Source organism: Teleopsis dalmanni, chromosome 1, assembly GCF_002237135.1.
Source record: "Teleopsis dalmanni isolate 2A chromosome 1, ASM223713v2, whole genome shotgun sequence".
Taxonomy (NCBI): Eukaryota; Metazoa; Arthropoda; class Insecta; order Diptera; family Diopsidae; genus Teleopsis; species Teleopsis dalmanni.
Genome location: NC_051846.1, coordinates 176,502,536 through 176,525,494, shown reverse-complemented (window position 1 = coordinate 176,525,494; position 22,959 = coordinate 176,502,536). Strand labels below are relative to the sequence as shown.

General features: G+C 31.4%; 2 protein-coding genes across 2 annotated transcripts; one reads left to right on the top strand and one right to left on the bottom strand.

Annotated features, from left to right (window-relative positions):
* Positions 1-1,464: 1,464 nt before the first annotated feature.
* LOC119670382 lies at positions 1,465-4,842 on the top strand. The gene is made up of 3 exons (XM_038080629.1): positions 1,465-1,969; positions 3,817-3,985; positions 4,078-4,842. Exons 1-3 carry the CDS (start codon positions 1,605-1,607, stop codon positions 4,792-4,794), a joined length of 1,251 nt encoding a protein of 416 aa, XP_037936557.1. The 5' UTR covers positions 1,465-1,604; the 3' UTR covers positions 4,795-4,842.
* A 6,608-nt stretch (positions 4,843-11,450) lies between these two features.
* Positions 11,451-21,941, bottom strand: LOC119670381 (serine/threonine-protein kinase ATR). Its single transcript, XM_038080627.1, has 6 exons — positions 21,634-21,941; positions 19,133-21,575; positions 17,966-18,259; positions 12,653-16,777; positions 11,805-12,524; positions 11,451-11,735 (listed from the first exon to the last, which is right to left on the bottom strand). The coding sequence occupies exons 1-6, from the start codon at positions 21,858-21,860 to the stop codon at positions 11,598-11,600; spliced, it is 7,947 nt and encodes a 2,648-aa protein (XP_037936555.1). The 5' UTR covers positions 21,861-21,941; the 3' UTR covers positions 11,451-11,597.
* Between the last annotated feature and the right edge of the window lie 1,018 nt (positions 21,942-22,959).

Below are 22,959 nucleotides of genomic sequence, written 5' to 3'. Positions count from 1 at the left end.
CTGACAGTACTGTCTCACTCTAAAATCAGAAACTTAGAAAATTAGAACGTTAGAACGTTAGAAACATGTTTTTAGATTTGAAATGTTGACTCACTTTCACTTTAATGGGAGAATCCTGCATTTCAGCATTATTTGCTAGCTGATCACTATCCTTTCTGGAGTCTTTCTGGTCTATGTATGAGCAACGCTAAACCGTGGTATTACAACGGAACATTATTTGAGATCAAGTGGGGTTTGATATACATGGCTTCCACTCCAACCAAACCTAACTTAATAAATGTCGAATACTACTTTAATAAATATATAAAAAATAGGCGACATACAGAGTGATTACTATAGAAAAAATTCTATGCAAGTAGAAATTTATGGAATATATATTTAGCTCTGAGCGAGTTTCGTTATACATAAATCCAATTGTCCATACTAACAGAGTCAATATTATTCTTATATCATTCTCACAATTATGCTTCAAAAAAACTGATAAATTATTTATATTAAATAAAAACAAAGATCCAAAGGGTTCTGTTAGAAATGAAAGACAACAACAAAAATTTTAGTTTTAGTTGATTGAAATTTGGCGTTGTATAGTCAAGCAACTTTCAATAAATTAACTAAAATTTTTGTTGTGGTCTTTCATTACTATTTGAACCTTTAAAAACATATTAAATTTTTTAATTATTTTTCTTTACAAATATTTTGAATATACAATTTATATTCAAAATTATATTATATATTGTATTTATGATTCAATCTTTTTTTCTACTTATTTTATTTTTTTTTATTTCTAATTTTAAATTCAAAATAACCGAATATTTATAATAACACAATAATTATCACACAAAAAACCATCTTTAAATTACCATCTATTAACCATTTAAAATAATTGCAAAATTTGTGAAAAAAATTGTCAATAAATAAAATATTTAATTGTAGACACAAAATCCATACAAATGTAGCGTGTTGAGATGATACTAATTATTAGTTTTTATTATACATAGGGTTTATATATTTATATTTGTTGTTTAAACAAAATGATAAGATAAATTACAATAACGCAAATTCATTTAAAGCTGTGACATCTGAGCGCTTGCGAAGCCGCCAGCAGATCACTCATGATACATTGTATCTCATGATATCTCATGATACAATGTATTTTTCGCACGCGCTCGGAATCCAAAATTAAATTATAATTAAAATAATATATTAATTAAATATAATAAAAAAAATAAAACGGAAAAAAGTTGCGTGTTTCCCAAGTCCATCAACAAACATCGCATTTCGATCGCCGCGTAACCCGCGCGGCATCGCTTCAGCAATCAAATTGAATGACATGCAATAGAACCGCTCTCCATGTATACTTGTACGAGAACCGCTCGTACAATTAATTCAGACAAATCAACAAGGTTTTAAGATTATTTACAGAATTTGAGACTTGCTATTTAAGTATGCACAGTACACACTTGGCTTTTTATTTCAATTTTACAGTTTATCGCGAACGAGTGGTGTTGTAAAGTAAACATATAATAAAATTTAATAATTTTATTTACAAAACAATATATATAAAATAAAATTAATAAAAAACTAACTATAAACACTGTTTCAAAATGAAGATTGAATACAGCAAGGATATAGCACAACCTCCGGCCCATTTGGATTTAAAATTTTTCGAAGATGTCATCGAAAACGCTCTACGTCAATCTACATTCAAAATCCACAAAATCCATTTTTCGATGGGCAGTAAAACAGGCGAAAATTATTGTAGTGAAATCTATCGTGTGCAGATCACTTATAGTGGAAACAACTGTGAGAAGTTAAAAAATTTATCTCTGATTATCAAAAGTATGTTACAAACTGAAGCCACTGATTTCCTGATTGACTTGGATGTTTACATCAAAGAAAAAGTTATGTACCGTGACATCTTACCACGCCTAGAAATGTTATTACCAGATGGTGCTAAATTCGGTGCAAGGTTGGTATGAATAGTCCGCAATCAGCAACTCGCGTATCACATAATAATACTATAACGATAATAGCACAAAAGTCAAAATGAAATTATAATTAAAATAATATACATTAATTAAATTGGGTGCAAGGTTGGTATGAAAATTTTTTACAAAATGTGTAGCAGATTAGTTGAAGTAAATAACTTCGAATATCAAACTAAAAAAAGTGTTTTATGATTATGTGCAAATATTATATATGCATTCTATGTAATGGCGAACTCAAACTATTAGGAAAGTGCATTCTATGAAAGATTAAATCGGATTTTATTTTTATAGGCTAAGTCTGTAATTTTGCAGAATAACAGCTTTGTTATATCGGTAAAAAAAAGGGACACCGAAGTTTTTAGATCTTCTCATAGCTAAAGATAAACACTGACACATGATCTGAAACACAGTTTTCTCTTCATCCGCAATCCACAACCTCCATAAAAGTCATTATGAGGTAGACGCCATTTCATAACACAGTGACCAGTCGGCGCCGATACCGTAATACTGAGCAGGTAACGCCTTAGTTAAAGCAGCTGACTGGTGCGTTTTTTGATCTAGTTTAAACCAGGTCAAAACCTGGAGATCTATCAAAACGGTTCATCTCTTCAATCTTGCTTGACAATACTCAGATATTTTTGTTTGTTTGGTAGTTTAACTGTTACAAGTGGGATACCAATATCTGAGAACTGAATGTCAGGAAGCAGAATACCTGTCTTGTCTCTCCTACAGTTGCCCGCGATGTCCCTGTATCAAGGAAACCAAGTGAGTTGTATACTAACACATCTAATTTTCTCCTTAAGGGATACTCGGCATTCTTGAATTGCTGCTGTGGTGCCTGCTAGGGATTTAATGGCAGCTTGACTGTCCGAAAAAATTACAATTTTTCACAATTATTATATTGATAAAAACTTTTTGAGTTTATAAAAACACAAAATATTCATTCAAACATATTGTTATATCGCCTTCTGACTTCTTTTTTTCTGAAGCAATACAGATCTGTCAACAATCAACCAATACATTACAGGGCTTATTCATACTAGCGGCAACTTAACTCTGAAATGTTTTTAGTTACGTTTACATTACCATGAGACTTAAAGATTTAAATTTGTTTTATTTTATATTTTAAAATATTTTATTTTAAAATAGCACAAAGATACACAACTGTTACTAGCACAAAAAAAAATGTTCCCTATGAGAATCCAGTTCTAAACAGATTTCGGAGTAGTCTTCAGCCTCCTCTTACTCTTTTCTATTAGCTACCGATTTCAAGTAGATTTTGAAAGAGCGCTAAGTTCCAACTGAAATGGTTGTCAACAGACAGAAAAGTTATTAATATACCACTTAGGTATATTGATGTTGAGATATAAAAACAAAAAAATAGGAAAACTATGATACTTGTTAAGTTCTTTGTAATCATCAGCGTGATGCAAAATTTAGCTCTTGTCCCATCACAAAACTGGAATTTTACTTTATACTCTTTATATGCACATATATACTCTCTTCAAAATTCTGCATAACGCCAAGACAGTTTGATTACTGTTTCACTTTGCGATAAGTACTTATAACAAACCATCCAACTTAGAACAACGACTATCGGGCCGTGAGCATAACTCTTCAACGATCTTAACGTGGCTTTAGCAGTTTTAGATTATTTTTGTTCTGCATTCTAATAGCTGTTAGATTATTTAATTGGCACTTTAGTTCACAGCATTAATAGTTTACGGTTACGTTTTTGACGATTTAGATTCGTGATGATAAGTATACCATCTCAAGATCCAATTTTTCAATTATATTGCGAATACTAAACTTTTTTTTTTTATTTCAGATTATATTTTAGCCTTAAGGAACCAATTAAAACTCTAGTTTTCGAAGATCTATGTGACAAAGGTTTCGAAGTCGCATCAAGAGAATCGGGCTTAGATGTAGCACATGCTCGTCTCGTATTACAAAAACTTGCACAATTTCATGCAACATCTATGGTGTTGGCTAAAAAGGTGAATAATATTAAATATATTTGTAAAAGTTATATAAACATCTATTAAATAAATGAATTGATAACTAATATTGGGTACTATTTTTCCAATAGGATCCAGAAATTATGGAAAGCTTCCATAGTGGTCTGTTAGGACGCAGTGCTATAGATCGTGAAAACTCGATGTTATTGCGTTATTTTGGTGGTGAAGCAGAAGCTTTAGTTGATGCTGTTAGTCAATGGCAAGGTTACGAAAAAATTACACAAAAACTTAAAACATATGTAGCTAATTTAAGAGATAACCTTAGTCGTTGTCAAGACCCTATACCAAATGAAATCAAAGTTCTCAATCATGGTGATTTATGGGTAAATAATATGCTTTTCAAGTATGATAAACAACGTACGCCACAAGATATCGCTTTTATTGATCTGCAAATGAGCATTTGGAGCAGTCCAGGAATTGATTTAAATTATTTTTTCTACACAAGTTTACGTTTAGATGTTCTAAAACATAAACGTGAAGAACTACTGATGGCATACCATAGCTCACTTTGTTCTACACTGCAAAAATTAAATTATTTGAATATTCCCAGTTATCAACAAATAAAACAAGAAGTTAAAAAACGAACGCCTTATGGATTCTTTGCTCAATTCGGTATTTATCCAACAATATCAATGGATAAGGATATATCAGCCGATAACTCTTTGGACAGTTTTAATGATGAGGAATTCGCGAAAACGAGACTTAAGCAAATGTTCAGCTCAAAACGCTTGGAAGAGATGATGAAATACACTCTAATCGAATTTGATCAGATGAAAATTTTGGATTAATTAATACATTTTATTTTATTTTTAAATGTTTTTTGTAGAGTTTTTAGAGTTTAGTTTTTAGTTATAAACACTTAATAAATTTTATTAGAGCATTTCAAATAAAAGTTTCATTATATTTAGTATATTTTTGTGATGATATAATGTCTATGTGCTTATTAAAATATGTATAAAAATTCAATCAATTTTTTTTAATCGGTGGAGTGCAGAGAGTACCCGACTCGCACAAACTTAGCCCCTCCCATTCATTCTTAGAGACCTTATCCTACCTCAGAACTACGTTAGCGTTACTCCGGGTTAGAGTCCCTATTAGTCATTTAAGACTTCTATCGGTGTGAGCTGCGCCCAGGTCCCACTACTGTTTCAAGTGACTTGTCTCGCACTTCGTGAATTTCAAGGAATTAAAACCCACTTCAAGCCAGCAAAATATTTATTATCTTTACCAATTAATATTTAAAATGCCGAAGATTATGTTGCAGTTCATATAAAAACTGAAAATCCAAACACAAGTTCTGATAGGGCAAACGTTTTTATTTATTACTAACTTCTAGCGTATTCATCTCCAATAGCCTTTTTTCCGATTAAATAATAATAGCAATACTTGCCGCAAATGTTTTTTTTAAATTTGATGTAGATATGTGTCAGATTAATACTCTGCGTACTTTTCGAAGACGACATCTTTTGGTTAAACCAAAAAAAAACTTATGCATATTCCTGATATATAAAAAAAACTTAAAAACTTAAAAAAAGCTTATCTCAGCCAGATGAGTTTCAAGTCTGACGACTGAGGTCTTCAAACTCATTTTTAAGAAGTGGTCTTAGTGGGTTCAAGTCTCATAGTGTGGCTTCCGATACTTTCCACCTACTATATAAAAAAAAATATATATGTATATAAATGTACCTAATCAATTTTTTCTATAAAGTACTACAAGTATATGCAAGAATATCCTGACTATCTACAATAGTAATGAATTCAATCTCATATCCCTACCCTTATGAGGTGTTCTATAATGATTTAATCTCTTTTTAATAAATCTCTTGAAGAGGTTTTTTCGAACAGTAGTGAACTACAACAACAGTTTCGAGTATTGCCAAATACCCATCATCAGTGGTCTTGGAAATAATTCTTGTATTTAATAATTCGTAAATAATTATTTTTGAGACTGCAAGTATTCGAACTCGGTTCCTATAAATCTCTTGTAAATCTTGTTAATCTAATAATTACTTTAAATATTTACGATGTCAATTTCATCCATTTATGGAGTAAATTATCATCCCACAATTTATTTGTATTTACTATTGTTTTAATAAAATTGCTCATAATTCTGCATGGATCCAAATGGTACTTCTATGTAAACCAATTTTACTCGTACTTCTATTTTACAATTGTAATTTTCTGGCCAATAAATTAAACTAGTATAAAATATAATATATGCCAAAGATATCTGTGAAATATTTAGCTATAGAAAAAATTCTAATATTATGCAAAACAATAAATAAAAACGAAAAATTCATATTACAAATTCCATAAGATATCTCTCCAATCGGGTACTATCAGGCGTCAAAAAGAAAATTGTTCCTGTTTGCAACATTAACCAAATTGCTACAATTTTAAAATTTATTTTATCGTTTGTTGTTGTTGTTGTTGGTGTTGTTGTTGAAGTTATTGTTGCTGCTGTTGTTGGAGTTATTGTTATACCTAAGCTTAAGCATAGCTAAATCGGTAAATTGAAATCGTAATCGAATGCAAGTTAAACAATAGAAATTTATGCTAAAACAAGGCAAAGCACAAAGCCACAGTAGCGGCGATATTGAAACCAACAGCTATAAGAACCAACAACAGCAACAACAATAACATCCACGAGAAGCAGCAACACCGCCAACAACATCCACGAGTGGCAAACGCAGAGGCAGCTAGCTTAAGCTTTAGGAATAGGAATAGGAATTGCAGCAGTTTTTGGAATAACAGCGATAGCATTACAAGCCAAAAAACAAAAACAAAATATTACAAATGCATGGAAATAGTAATGCAGGCATTGCCTTGGCGGTGCTCCTCCAACATCTGCCTCACAAATCTAAATCCGAAGCAGTGCGAAATGGAATGAAGCGAATAACCATGCCGTGCCGTGTTTGCGGCTGCAGCGATGAATTCGCAGATTGTGTTGACAAAAATTTCTGAACGTGACCAAACGGTAGCAAAATAAAATACGCGAAACAGTGGCAAATACATGAGGTTCAGTATGATTCCTGGGTTGTACCCGGAATTGGTAGCAGAACCAATCGCTTCGCTCTATGACTGCTACATTTGTATACCGTCTGTCTGCCTGAGCTTGTAAACTATGGTTAGACATGAAAATTAAGGTGAGCTTACATACTTTCGAACCAAAACTAAAATCAGCATGTAAGCAACCATTGCAACCAAACAAATAAACAAACTAATGACAAGGACAACAAATAAAACAAAACCAACAATCGCAACAACAACAACAAATAACCAACAAGAACAACAATTGAAAAAGTCAATTGCATCTACAAATTTCGTTTCACAACAGGAAAAATAAAACAATCCATAGCGAAAACGGGCAATAAAAGAACTCAACTCACCTACAATGTTGCCAACATATTTTAACTGATTACGCTGATTACTACAACGACTACATAAACAAAAACAACAACTATTGCTACAACTGCAACAACAACAACAGAACTTGTGATAGAAAGTGCCAACAATATAAAAACATATTTTAGCTTTTGAAATATAAACATGCATTCTTCTATTCTTCGTGATCTATTCTGTGGTCTATCCACATGGGACCACAGCAGGAGTACCTATAAGAAAAAATTTTATTAAAAACCTGAGAGAATAGATATCTACAGAAAGTCTAAGCAAAGAATGACAATATGTAATATAGAAAAACTTAACGAATAAAAGGTAATATATAAGAACGTATTAAATAAATATAATGGGAGCAGGCAGTAACAAGAGAGAGGGACTTGATCACTCGCCACCCACATTAAATTGAGTAACTATATTTATAAATGGATTATGTATGTTCATTATTAACCCACTTACCCATGACAATTTAGTATATTAGAACCTATCAACAAAATATAATGAAAGCAAGCATGTCAACAGGGGGAGGGCTTGATGGGCTGAAAACCACGCACTATTTCCATTGAATTGAGTAGCTATATTTATATCTAGGCATTTTTAATATTAACACTTCCATCACTCCCATTCCTCCAAGTGCATTTTCGGCTACGAACCGGAATAGAAGTCACAAAAATTAATCATATATATGAAGAAGAGGATTGAAGAACGTTGTGAAGAAAAACAATAAAATAATTGTAGCAACCCAGAATTTAACATAGTTAGAACCAGAAAGTAAACACGTATTCTCCAGGTAAAGAGCGTATTTCTTAAAACTCTTATACTTTGAGATATTACTGAGCTAGGCAATAAGAAATTATATCAATAAAATTTATTTATAAGTACTCTGCATCTTCAATGTTCACTTATTCCAGAAATCAATAGAATATATATTCAATAGAAACTCTTGAATTTGCCAAAGTCCTTAATCGTATAATACTTAAGAAAATCTAAAGTGTTATATCAAACAAAAATGTTCTATAAATCAACACATATCATTAACTCCATAAAAACATAAGATTTCTCATTGAAAACATAAGGTATCTCATTGAAACTAAATCGTAAAGTAAGTTCCACCAATATTATCTCAATGGATCCAGAACTTTTATACTTTAAGAAATTTCTAAGTTAGGCACTTACAAATCAAATCAGTGAAATAGAACTGTAAGTTCCGTGCATCTTACGATTTATGTTCACTTATTCCAAGACTTCAAGAAATAAGACTTAATCTAAAGTATAACGAAAAGTAATTATATTCCACAAGCCTACACTTGTATTAACTCCGTAAAAACATAAGGTTTTTCTTTTAAATTAAATCGTTTGCTAGAGCGAATGAAGTAGGTGTCCCTAATATTATCGCAATGGATCCAGAACATATATATATATATATATATATATATATATCTTTGCAAGCTAGTTTTTTTTTTGTTTTGTGAAATACCTACGACACCATCTACATATATAAATGTCAGTTCTAACCTAAGATATTTTATTTCGTTTTATTGTTTGGAGATGGCCATTGGCTGTAACATACAACTTCATTTAAATATTGTATTGTACTAAAGATGGTGAAGTAAGTCTCCCCAATATTATTTCAATGGATGCAGATTTATGTCATATATCTAAATAAATCTTTATTATCACTTCCCATCTCCATAATTGTCATACACATATTAATAGTAATAATTATAATGCAGTAGTAAAAAAAATGTAGCCCCGAAATAAAGAAAAAATATTGAAGATAACGAAAAAGTTCTTGACGTGTTACCTATAGTTAATCCCAAAAGATTGTAAAATGATCAAAGCTGCACTATTCAAATAAAATGCAAACCAAACTTATTCATGAATGTGAAGATTTGAACTGCAACAACAGAACTTAAAGAAGAATAATGGGAAAACTTCAACGGAAATTTGATATCTTAGTGATATGTTTGGTACCTGCACAATTATATGTATGGAACCCGAAGAATGATATGTATGGTCTAGTAAACTGTTAAACTGAATGTTATTGGCAACGACAAATGACAGTTATCTTCTTTAAAACTGCAACAAAATGATAAAAGACCCTCTTAACACTTTGTAATAAGTCGGGAATTGGTTATAGAATTAAAATCATAATTAGAATTGAAATATAAAAGAATTCTTCAAAAAAAATTAAACCTTTAGAGTGAAGACCAAAACACTTCTTATTGAGGGCTTTTCAATAATACACACTCCAGTGGTAAGAACTATTAATCGTAGTCCAGTATTTTACTTCTGACTGAAATGACAAAGAATATGGCTAAAAGTCTTGGGGTTAGTGTACAGCTGCCACAATCACAACTACTTCTATGCAGAGACAGTTTCTAGCCGTCTCTAATAAATCTAATTTGTTGCAGGCTAAGATAACCGGGTAAGATAATAACCTGTAACCAGTGAGTAACATGAAATCTGTTTCACTGAGGAGGGAAGTCTCTTTTCAACTGAATCAGCTATTTTCTTTCAATAGTTTAATGACGTTAAAAACTTGAGAGTCCTATCAAATAAATATCTACGCGCTATATTTATTTTTCCTTCAAATAGTCAAATCGCAAAATAGGAGCGTCAACTCTTTGTATGTAAAATATTCCAAAATAAATAGATTAAAGATAGATGAGTTAGAAGGAGTAAGCAATCTTCCTCAATGACATAAGAAATCCATTTTGATTCCTCATTTCTCGTAATTATGAGAAGAATTGACATATTAGAATCAACTGGACGAATTAATAATGCAATATCTGGCTAATACTAACATTGTAAATATAGTTGAGTATGCTAAAGAGTGGTGCGCGCAATAACTCTAGCTATTATCTCATTAGGACAGGCCTAGATACTTCCACTCACCTTCTTTATACCAAGTCAGAGGTTCTACATTTGGAATATAGGAGTCATGTCAATAGTGACATGACTGCTGAGAATATATGAGCCCAAATTCTAATTGAATGTCACAAAAAATTGTCATAAATTAGATTTCGTCTGTGGCTGGCAGAAGCAGGGATTGAAACAATCCCTTTGAATAATTGAAAAATTTGTATTTTTAAAAATACAATTGAATGCAATTCATAATTTATTTTATTTATTTTGAATTAGGATTCTTTTTTTTTTATTTAAATATTTACATAATTTTAAAATTATTAAATTAATTAAAATTATTATTATTTTATTATTATTAAATTAAAATAAATTAATATATTGTATTTATTCATATAACAACGTTGGAATTATTAGTGTTTTAACTGAAGTTTGAGTTCCTCTATTTCCAAAAGTCGACAATTTTTATCAATTCCAATTCAGTTTATTCAGAATAAAGGAAATATATTATTGTTAATATATATTATTATTATTAATATATATTATTATTATTAATATATATTATTATTATTAATATATATTATTGTTAATATGTATTATTATTATTAACATACATTATTATTAATATATATTATTATTAATATATATTATAATTAATATATATTATTATTAATATATATTATTATTAATATATATTATTATTAATATATATTATTATTAATATATATTATTATTAATATATATCATAATTAATATATATCATAATTAATATATATTATTATTAATATATATTATTATTAATATATATTATTATTAATATATATTATTATTAATATATTATTATTGATATATATTATTATCAATATATATTATTATCAATATATATTATTATTAATATTTATTATTATTATCAAATTAAATGTTGTGTTGTTAATTATAATTATTTTCTATCCTGTTCAGCAAGAATTGTCAAATGTTACTTTAATTCCTGGTCTGACTAGAACATAATTACAAATGACTTCCACTATCAAGCCACCAAGCATGTCCCTCAAGTAATATTAGTATTAATGACTATTCTTGTTAATCAATATTAATTTGTATTAATAACTATTAAGTTTATAATTGAAATAAATTACCTAATGTTCTTAATTATATATTTTTATTAAATAATTCGATCACAAATGTTTTTGATACGTTAATAATTAAGTAATTATTATTTTAAGCGTATTTGTACTATTTCAGATAAGATACTAAATATATAAAAGTAACTTAAAATGTTTAAATGATAATAATGATGTAAATGTGATGTTTTATTTTAATGCTTATATTACAAATAAGCACCCCATCCGATGTACATAGATGCAAGGTTGTCTATATCCATGGCTTCTGAAATCAGGAAACTAACCTGACCCTCCACAGAGAGTGGCATGTGGTTAATTTGATTCGTACATAAATTTTTTTTTACCTAAAGAAATAATTTATTTAATAAACATTATTATCTATAAACTCTAAACACACTGTAGATAACACTTACATATCCTTTCAAACGCTCCTCAATGCGTTTAACATCCAGGGTAGCTTTTGGATCTGTTAGCTCAGCAACTTTTTTATTTACATTTCGATTTAAAACTATTAAATCATATACAAATGGACGCAATACTGACATTAAAGTTTCGGATTCCTGCTTTAACACGCGCAGCGCAATTTCAGCACACTTTCTAAACATGCCTTCAATGCCCAGCGGACCCATTGCGAATACCATATTTTGTGTTAAACGGAAAGGCACTAATTCCGGAATGGCAAACGTTTCTCCCTGATTGAAAAGACAGTTAAAATCAACGTGTACTGCATCTCCATTTGTCTCATCGAAAAGCACATTTTCACCATGACGATCGCCAAGACCTAATATATAGCCGACCATGGACATAACAGCAATAGTTTTTACATATGAAGAACGCGCTTCATACCAACTTTGTGGGGTTACAAAACGCTGACGGAACCACTCATGAAACACTGGTGGATGTTTTGCTACTAGCGTATTAAGGAATATATTGCGCTTCTTTTCGATTGGGTCTGTTCTAGGCAATCCATATTGCCGCAAAGCGTTATCCGGTATACCAAGACCACGACTGCGATAAAAGGAACTACAAATCGCACGGAATGAGTGTAGATTTGGCAACCACTCTACCAAACCACACTCTTCGTTAAACGGTATAACAGCATAGGTGCGAATACGTAAACGACGTTGACGTGCCTGTAGTAGATAGTAATGTAAGATAAACAAAGAAATATAATGTAAAATAATATAAGATAAGATAATATAAGATAATATAATATAAGATAATTTAAGAGAATATAAGATAATGCAAGATTATTATTAACCTGTGGTTCTTGATGCAGATAACGTTTTACTAAACCATTAAACTCCATCAAACGAAAATCTTTCCGTAAATCATCCTTTGGCTTTAACATAACATCGTAGCATTTGCCATCACTGCATTTGAAACTAATTTTCTTAGGTCTGGCTGCAGATCGTAATACCGTCACATTATCTTTGATGCTGCATATGTAAATCTGTGTGTAAGGGAAAGGATTTGTAGGTATAGCATTCGTAGGTGTATTTTTTTCGCTACTTCCTGAATTGGGCAACTGAAGAGTATATGAAGTCGAAGTTGCTGTTATAGGCAGAGAAGGTTGCATATATTTTTCGAAGGGCAATAGTACTTCGGAAAAATTTGCGCCTTCAAACAGTTTAGACAATTGGTTTACGAATGTATTCAATTCATGTGTCTGATTTAATGGCACCTCCTTATTAGTTAACTCTATTAAACGCTCCACTAACGTACTAAAGTCATTTAATAACTTATGAAAAGATGAATCGTTAAGTCGATTATCTTTAAGTATCATTTGGCAACGTTTCAGACGCAAGGTATGAGATGACTTAATTGTTGGTAACAACATCCATAACGATTGTTGCGGAAAACTTGTTATTAGTTTTATAATAATGGTACGTATAGCTTTAAAGACCTCCATGGATGGATGACATAAACGACTTAAAATCTGCGAAAATGCAGTGTAGAAAACAGAAGTCGGTAGTATATTAACACACCCATTAATCAGTTCATTCATTTTGTTTGAAATATCTGTGTAACGTGAGGCGACAGTTTTTAGACTTGGATTTGTTGGTAGTGCTTCATCAATTGAAACACTACGCGACGTAGTATCAAGCCAAATACTAAGTAATCGTGGTAAGGACTGATATATATATTCAAATCCATATTTCAAGGATTTGGCATAATTGATCATAATTTCGTAGAGTAACTTGCAATTCTCTTCACTGTCAACTTGTTCACGTTTGAATGATTCAGTAATTTTTTCCAAATATTGTGCCAAATGCGCATAACACTTTTCTGAATGACGATTTCCAGATATTGCCTCTCTGAAAAACTTTATATTTTGCTCTGAGCAAATGTTCATAGATGCAGCATTATAAGTTGCTTGTAAGAACTTAGCCTCCGCATATAAAATTCTTTCACTTGGATCCAAATTCCTTAGGTTTTTGTTACACTTCTGTTCAATAAATTGTAAATATTCTACAAGCACTTTGAACGAATGGGTCTGGTCCCCTTTTTGCCAATACAACTTTGCCTTCTCAATGAATAGTGTCTTCGGCTGATATTTTATCGCTTTCATTATGGACTGTTGTGCTTGTTGTAAACAATTACCATCACGATTCATTTGCACACTGCGAATCCATAATTTTCCAATTTCTTCATCCATAATACCGTTTATCTCTTCTAAAATCGCTTTGGAAGCGGTTTGCTTCGAAACACTTTCATACATCTGTCTTTTTGACTCAATTAACAAGTTACGACGAAAGCAAATAACAGGTTCCATAATGCGAATAGTAGAAGGCATTACACACAGTCGAGCCTCCCAGTCATCAAAGAAAAGGCGTACTTTATCTATGCAATTTTGATATTCGTCGTCTGTGTATCTAGTTAAAACAGTTGTTATTTGATCAACAAACATTTTGCTTTTTTCAACTTCATTCAACAAATGAAGTTTAACAACCTCGTCATACAAAAATGGATACGAGTTTTGTTTCACACCCGAACAAGTACGCATATTCGATAGCACATTGCTGCGTATGTAATCTAATCGTTCCATGAATTCCTTCAATGGATACTTTTGTGCCTCATTAGGCTGTCGATATAGCAAGAATGTTTCAGCACATTGTATGTTCCAATTTGTAGTTTTGCGACGCACAACACTATCTTCCAATAATTTTTCTAACTCATCATAACTACCTAAACGCCAAAGAATATCAACTTTACACTCTTTAAAGAAATCATCGGTATAGTGATCGCACAGTTTATGCCAGAGACCATCTGCAACTAGTAAAGCTGTTTCAGGCGTATCTACGCGCAAGTAACAATTAATCATGCCTCTTATATGCTCCTCATTGAGTTGACTTTCATCCGATAATATTTGCTCGTAACAAGTCATTAATTCTTGAGGTCTGTCTACGATTCTATTGAACAGAATTTCTTCCGACAAGCTTAGGCTCGTTTTTTTCATAAAAACCGCACCTTCTACTGAGTCTGCATCCATTAAACTACCATAGATTTCAATAAGGAGTGGTATTTGCTCTTGCAAGCGTGCTTCTGGCTCTTCCTCAATGTGCTGTTCTAAATAAAATAGTGCGCGAGCAAATTCACCGCAAGTGTAATTTGCTTTTGATATTAAATGTTTATCAAATCTTGCAATAAATGCTTCTATGATTTGATTGTGTCCTGCAGAATGATTGACATCGCCATTAACTTGATTCGTACGCTGCCATTCACGCAACCAACGCTGCAGAAAATCAATTAATTCGGAGCACAACTTTGTAGACATTTGAGCGATATTTTCTAGCGGTTCGTACTGTACCAATGATCTCAAAGTTTTTTGTGAATCTCGTGAACAACTTGCCGAATATTTAGTTGAGTAAAATTCCTTAATACCATTTACATCACAAAGTGTTTGTATGCTTAGACCGCTATAACAAAAACGAAAAATCACTTCAAATTCTTCATAGATTTGTTTCGTTTCATCTGGATTGCATTCCTGCAAAGCATGCAATAGAACATATGGAAAAAATAAAACGAGTGTGTTAAGATCACGCCTCATACTAGGTATATAACAGCTGAGTAAATGCTTTGTATCGTCACTCCGTAAAAATCCAATCAATCTTGATACCCAGAGAAAAGCCCAATCCTCATAGGAGCGACAGTAATGACTATTGAATAAGGGATGTTGTTTAATCTGATTGTCACGACTTCTATTAATGTAGCAAGATGATAACAAGGGTCCCATTACTTGGCGCATACGTAACGGTAACGCTTCCCAAACATTCAACTTTTTACCTTCATTCGGTGAAACTCCACACACCGATAAAGTTTCTTGTATTGCCAACGAAAAGTTGTCCACATATTTAGTATTTTTTTGGAATTGATAAGATCGGCATAACTGTGTCAAAGCCATTATAGCAAAACTATCGGTATGTATACTTAAAGATATTTCATTTGTTTGTTGAAATGTATAATCTGCACATAAATAACTGGGATCGATAGCACCAAGTTCTGATAAACATTTTCCAGATAATAATTGCAAATGATTATCCTCATGTCGGCATCCTGCTATTAAAATATCAACGATCTTCACGATCAAAGGATTAACACAAATTTCACTCAAAACCATATCATTGACTTTTTGACGATTGTTAGATAAAAATTTCCGTAAACTTATTAAGGCCTGAATACGTACTAGCAGGTTTTCATTAGATAGTTGCTTGTAATAGAACTGTACTTTTTCAATGAATGTAGTTTTATCTGTTTTCAGAGCTTCAGTTTGACGACTAATGCACTGACGCACAGCAGTACTGACAAATTCAGTATCTTCCATAAAGTATAAATCTGGTATATATGCACCCAGCAAACTGTCATTCTTTAAAATGAACTCATATATAGCGTTCACTTCGTTCTTATTAGTCTGTAATAGCGGCTGCAGTGAAGCACAGATATGACTAAGCGAAGGTCCAAGCTGTTCAATATTTACATTATGAATGAATATTTTCCACACTTTAAGACAAATAGTTTGCAATTTTTTATCACTCAGTGATAGCACAAAACACAGCATAGCTATGATTTTAAAACGGAATTGTGTAACATTACTGGATCCAACAAAACGTATAATCTGTCCCAAACTGTACAGTGACTCCTCTTTCAAGGGCTTTTCGAAATTAGAATCTGAGATACAAGTTTCGAAATATGTTAACACGCCTAGAAAACGATCAGCAATAAATTTAGCAAATTCGTTATTTGATGTATGTAACAGGGATAAACTCGAAGATGAACTGCTGTGACTTTGTGATGGGACAGTATCGGGAAATAAAAGACACTGGAACGCTTTCATTACGAACTGCGGATTGCGATTGAAGTATATAAGAAACTCCGACACCGTTTGCTGAAAGAAAAGAGAATTCTTGTAGTATATTTTTATAAGTAATATAACTAATAGTAATTTTTTAATAAAATTAGTAAGTATTTATTAATAAATTCATTTATTTATATTAAGTTTTTTTGTTTTCTTCATAACAATTAGTGACTTCGCGCACTTACAAACTCTCGTCGGTGATTACATATACTATATATATGCCAACTATCAATACAAATATATACCTGCTTGTAAAGTCCATTTGGTGAACGGCACTTGATCGTTGTGGTTGACGAGTGAATCCGGAACATAGAGCCGGCCGTTCTTTCTCATATATATCATATAGTGAGGTCGACTATAAACTTGGACTTATACACACAGATGAAAGAATACTCTCTTCGAAACTAAGGTTGTTCTACAACAAGGTTCTTCATGAAAAACGTCGACTGCTCTGTGCGGCAAGAACTGTCCTAGTTCAATTGAGATCATGACACATCTATATGCTAAAGAGTTATTTATCACGCGTAAACACGTCTGTTTTTAACGCGTGCCTAAACTATAATTCTACCCCCTATAACGTCACTCATCTCTTTTCTTTTCCCACTGTACACAGACTGTAGTCTAATCGACCTTTGGACCCATCCCATTAAAGTAGTCAGGTTTCTCCCTCTTGTCTCAGGTTGATTTCAATTTAAATTCCAAATATCTTCAATCCATTCCCATTCAACCATTATATCCATTCACCTCCTAACCTGTTTATCCATTTAGTAAATCCTTTCTAGATCCCAGCGGGTTACAACAACAACAACTTTTTAGTTTTATTGCAACCACAATATCATGTCGTGGCTTTAAAAAAATGTTGAACCAATTCAATGATACAAAGTATGTTTGAACTACATACTAAATCAACATAATTTACAAATTTAATTGATCCAATGTATGCTCCGAATGCAGTTGCACTGCTCATGATTATCTTATTTTAATGACCAGCTATTGACACCCTACCCCATTTTACATGACGATTCTATCCATTTATCTTATTTTTATTTAAGCAGTTTTCTTTAAAGAACAACAAGACTAAATATATTTATCTTGTATATTCTTTTAACGTTTCCTGATAATTAGATCTTCACCTCATGCAGAAGAACTTGTTATGCAAAAACAAACCACACCAGACAAATTAAAGCTATAATTTTAAAAAAAAACTAAATATCTTACCTTAACATCTGTGTTCATTAATGTCTGCAAGCTGGAACCAGTGCATTTGACAATTAAGTCCACACATTTATTAACTACAATCTCATCCTCCGTAAGATAAATATGCGAGTAAATACGTAGAAATGAAGTGAAAAATAATTTATCTATCGGTTTTTGTGTAACTATTGATATTTGTACTATCAATCCTTTACATCTTGGTTCCTTAATACACAGCGGAAGAATAAAAGTGGTTAACAACCGGTGATATTTACATATAAATTCTGCTGCACATGAAAATCCAAGCATTTTAGTAACCTATAAATAATAGTAAAAGTATTATTATAAAAATTATATATAATATACAGCAAATTATTAAAAATTTAAACTATATCAGTATCCTGAAGATGACTATAGACTATAGTCGAAATAACAATAAAATATCATTTTTTAAACTAATTTAAAAAGTTATTATTAGTTTGTTCAAAAATATGTACATATATATACAACAAATAATATATATACATATATATACATCAAATAAAATATTTATATATACATAACAAGGAATATATGTAGATATATATATAACAAAGAATATATTTGTATATATACAACAAATAAAATATTTGTATATATACAACAAATAAAATATTAATATATACACAACAAATAAAATATTTATATATACACAACAAATAATATATTTATATATACACAACAAATAAAAAGTTGATATATATATACAACAAATAAAAAGTATATACATATATATACAACAAATAAAAAGTATATAAATATATATACAACAAATAAAAAGTATATATATATATCTCACATAAATCTCACATAAAAAGTATATATATATATTTACAACAAAGGTTAGGTTATTTTATACCGGCGATCCCTTGGGGATCCACTTAGGCCTATTGGACTATTGTGATACCTTATATAGAGGAAAACTCAGGGTTTAAAATCACCTAGAACCTTTGGCGAAGCTCAGAATGTTGTTTAGTGGGAGCTCTTATAATTGATCAAGATTCTCAACAAAGGAGGCTCACAAAATGTTGAGTTGCCGCCGTGCATGTGCTAGGCAAAGGCTGAGTAAATGATAGGCACTCTCATCGTCTTCCCCATACACATCAAATAATATTTATATTTATTTATACAACAAATGAAATATGTACTTACAGCGTTTACAGACTTTGTCAAACGTACGCCTAATGTTAAGAAATTGTAAGCAGCCAATCTCACAACCAAATTCAATGCATCACGTTTATACCAACTCCATAAATGTATCGGTTCTATGTCCTGGTAGGCACACATCTCCGTTGCTTTTAAAATAGCTTCATGCACAATAGTTGAGTTTGCGTGCACCATAAAAAGCATGGACATTTTAAAAAAATGAAATAACCACTCAAGTTTAATTGAGCTATTTGCAACACAGCCAATAATTTGTAATATTTGAATTTGTTTCTTGTTATTTGTTGCACGCAAAGAGTTTATTGTTTGCTTAAGTAAAAATGGTCCAAACTGGCCCAAAAAGTCTGTTTCAGATACTACGTTTGTTTCATGAGCTATTAACTTTGTTAAGATTTTAAAGAGGCCAATTGTATTTAAATCCATCAAAAGAGATTCTTTTGTAAGCTCAGTAATGAAATTGACTTCACTAAGTGCAGAAAGCTGGAAGTGATTTCCAATCAACAACAAATCGGGGCTCTTCACTAGCGCATCAAATATAACCATTTGCAAACCCTTGCTTAACACAAGCCGATATTTCTCAGGAATATCCGCATGCCATTTTAGTACAATAGCATTATTTTCTTTGATATAACTAGTAATATGAACGAGAGTATTTTCAGTGCATTTCGTACATATTGTATGCATATGTTTGTAATCGAGAGACTCTGTCTTACGCATATCTTGATTTGCCGTATATGGGCAAATCAGTAGAGGAAAACATTTACTGAGGTCTGCAGTGCACACAAGTACTTTCAACATAATTTCAAGCGCTTCTGGCTTGTCTTTTGCGTACTCTAGATATTTGTAGTTAATATCTTTGCGCGAAACAATATTGTTTCTGACTAAGTTGATCAAATTCTGACTAAAAACTTTACATAACTTTTTACTCAAGTCATTAGTTTGCGCTGAACAGAATGAATTCTCGGCAATTTCTTTCACGCGCTTCTGCATTAATGTCTCAACTTCTTTGGATCCTTTGACAGAAATCTTGCAAAAAGTATCAAATACCTTATCTACACAATTGTAACGAGTTGGCTCCTGTTCTGGACTGCTATTTAAACATTGATTTAAAAACCAATACATGAAATTAATGCATTTCTGCACTAATTGTTGATTGCAAAAGGTGCGCAATGTTGAACTTTCTAATATTAAACCCAATACTTTGATGTGTTCGGCTGTAGTTTCGAGTTTTTTCAACGATAATATCTTTTGGAAATATACTGTGAAGTCTTTGCCGAAGATTTTCACTTTAGGTTTAGGTAATTTTGCAAACATATTTGCGTTAAATTCAATGTGTAATTCTTGCAACGATTTCAATGTTAATTTGCGACCAAGTATTTTATTTTGCTTTGACTTGCAACCTTGTCGTTCCAAGTATATTAAGGCAACAAGTAACTCCTCCATCAACTTCAACTCCTCGGTATTCATTAGAGAACTTTTAAATATATCTGTAAATTTATTAAATATCATAAACACCGCCGATGTAGTTTCAGGTGGATCATAGCTACAAAGCAATATAATTAAAAAGCGTATCATCTCTGGACAAATGTCAACAAAAGCATTAATTGTTAGCAAGATATTATTCTGCAAATACGTGGCTTGACCACACTCGACTTGAAGCGTACAACCAAAGTTCACTAGTGCCAAATTTAAAGTACGAAACTTTTCATCATCGACTTGTGTTATTACCGGTTGTTTGTAAATTTGTACGTGAATTATAAAAATCATTACATGTATTCCAATTTGCAATATCTTATACTTAAATTCCCTGGTCTGTATTGAATTAACTATATCGTTTATAATGAAAATTGTACTATCAATGAGATCTTCAACATTTGCTACAGTTAACATCTGATTACTTAACCAGTAGGGAAATACCTCCCATATACTGGCCACAGCACATAGCAATGGATGATAGATGTTTGGCAGACTTGATTTCACCGAATAATTGTTAAACTCACACAATGCTTGAGCATAATGCAATGCCAATAATTTGTTCTTGAAGCTACAATCCAAAATGACATTATCCATTTTGCCCAAGCCAATTACAAAATCCGCTGTATAAACTGAGCAACCCGTTTTCACAGCACTGCGAAGTATAAGCAAATGAGCTTGTATGCAATTTTCAATTTTCTCATACGGCACACGTATTTCATCAAAACCAAAATCGGGTATAGTCTCATACATCACATCCGCCGTTGCTGTAAAGGAATTCAATTCAACAGGCGGGACGCTTTCACTCTCAACAACAGCGTTGTTCTTTGGCGCCTTCATTGCCAATACATTGACAGCATCGAAATAGCAATTAATTAATGTTTTAAATAACATGGGACGAATTCTAAAGCAAGTTGATAATAGCTTTTCCTGCAATTTGATATTCTTTCTGTACACACTGTTGATTAAATATAATTAATTATAAATCCACTTTACTATATAAGTCATATACTTACTAATCAGAATTATCCTCAATTAAGTACTTTGTGAGCTTATTTATTAACCATTGAATGAATGTATCTTGAAATACATTATTTTGTTTATTCAATGAATACGACTGTAAAAGGCTAGGCTCATTACAGAATATTTCGGACACAGAATCAAAAATATTGTTAAGTTGCATTTCATCTTGTCCAACTAAATTATATAACAATTTCCACATCTCAATTCGACGCCCCGACATTTTAATTTGTTATATTTTCACTATTATACGAAATCAAATATCGAAGCCGAACATCATCTTTTGCGTCCTTACCCGGCAAAAGTAAATGACAGTTTGATAAGCGCTCTGTGTACGTTCAGAATAGTAAAAGTGACAGTTGGTTGTCATTCAAATGGCACATTCACAATAAAAATTAGTAAATATTGGGTAAAAATGCAAAATGCAATGACCAAAAGCACTATTTAAAAATCTATGGCGAACACATTAACCAGCGATACGCCATCTGGCGGAATGTAAGAACCAATATATTAACAGCAACTAACCTGTGGTAGTTCTGTATTACCACGTTATTATTAATTAAAACAACTTTAATTAAATGTTGTAAAAAATTTAAAATTTAAAATTTTGCGAGCATATATTGTTTTACACGTAATATGTGATTGTTTTTTTCTTGCTTCTGAGAACATGCACTAAATAGTAATGGATGCTGGACCATTAAATTAGTTGCTGTTTATACTTTGGTTTTTACATTACGCCAGATGGCGTTGCAACAAATAAATATTTACATAAGTGCAGTGCAAAAAATCCCTAGGAAATTTCTATTTACTTTACCTTAATATACTCGAACTCACACACAGCGTTAATAATAAAATGGTAAAATTAAAGTACCACAAATTTCTGCGCCTCATTTAATTAAACTTTGTTTTTGTTTAGGGTTGAAATAGTTGTGAGTTAACTTATTTAGCAATATTAATTTTTCATTTACGTAGAAAACATCGAAAGTTACAGTGTAATAGGATAATCACACTGCCTCATTTATACGGTTATGCTAATTATAGCCACTGATGAGACAATTTACTATACAAAAATCTTTCATATAAATGAGCTCATTATGCACAAATCAGCTTATTAAAGGCGAAAACTGTCGAATGAAACCTTTAAAAATAAATTTCCCACAAACGATATTACCAAAATTTGAAATATTTCTCATATGTTTTATATGTAAAATGTAAACAAACAACAGCTGAGCTGTAAGGAAGTAACTTTTTAATAAAATCTTTGTTTTTATTATTTATATATGTAATTGATATTTCAAATGTATATATAAATGATTTAATTT

What these genes read in the sequence shown, in the direction of transcription:
- LOC119670382 (XM_038080629.1), top strand. Translation starts at nt 1,605, where the DNA reads ATGAAGATTGAATACAGCAAGGATATAGCACAACCTCCGGCCCATTTG. An exon ending in GGTGCTAAATTCGGTGCAAG is followed by an intron (nt 1,970 to 3,816) that starts GTTGGTATGAAT and finishes TTTTTATTTCAG; the next exon opens with ATTATATTTTAGCCTTAAGG. An exon ending in CTATGGTGTTGGCTAAAAAG is followed by an intron (nt 3,986 to 4,077) that starts GTGAATAATATT and finishes TTTTTCCAATAG; the next exon opens with GATCCAGAAATTATGGAAAG.
- LOC119670381 (XM_038080627.1), bottom strand. Translation starts at nt 21,860, where the DNA reads ATGTCGGGGCGTCGAATTGAGATGTGGAAATTGTTATATAATTTAGTT. An exon ending in ATTGAGGATAATTCTGATTA is followed by an intron (nt 21,576 to 21,633) that starts GTAAGTATATGA and finishes TTTAATCAACAG; the next exon opens with TGTGTACAGAAAGAATATCA. An exon ending in AGGAGCGTTTGAAAGGATAT is followed by an intron (nt 11,736 to 11,804) that starts GTAAGTGTTATC and finishes TTATTTCTTTAG; the next exon opens with GTAAAAAAAAATTTATGTAC.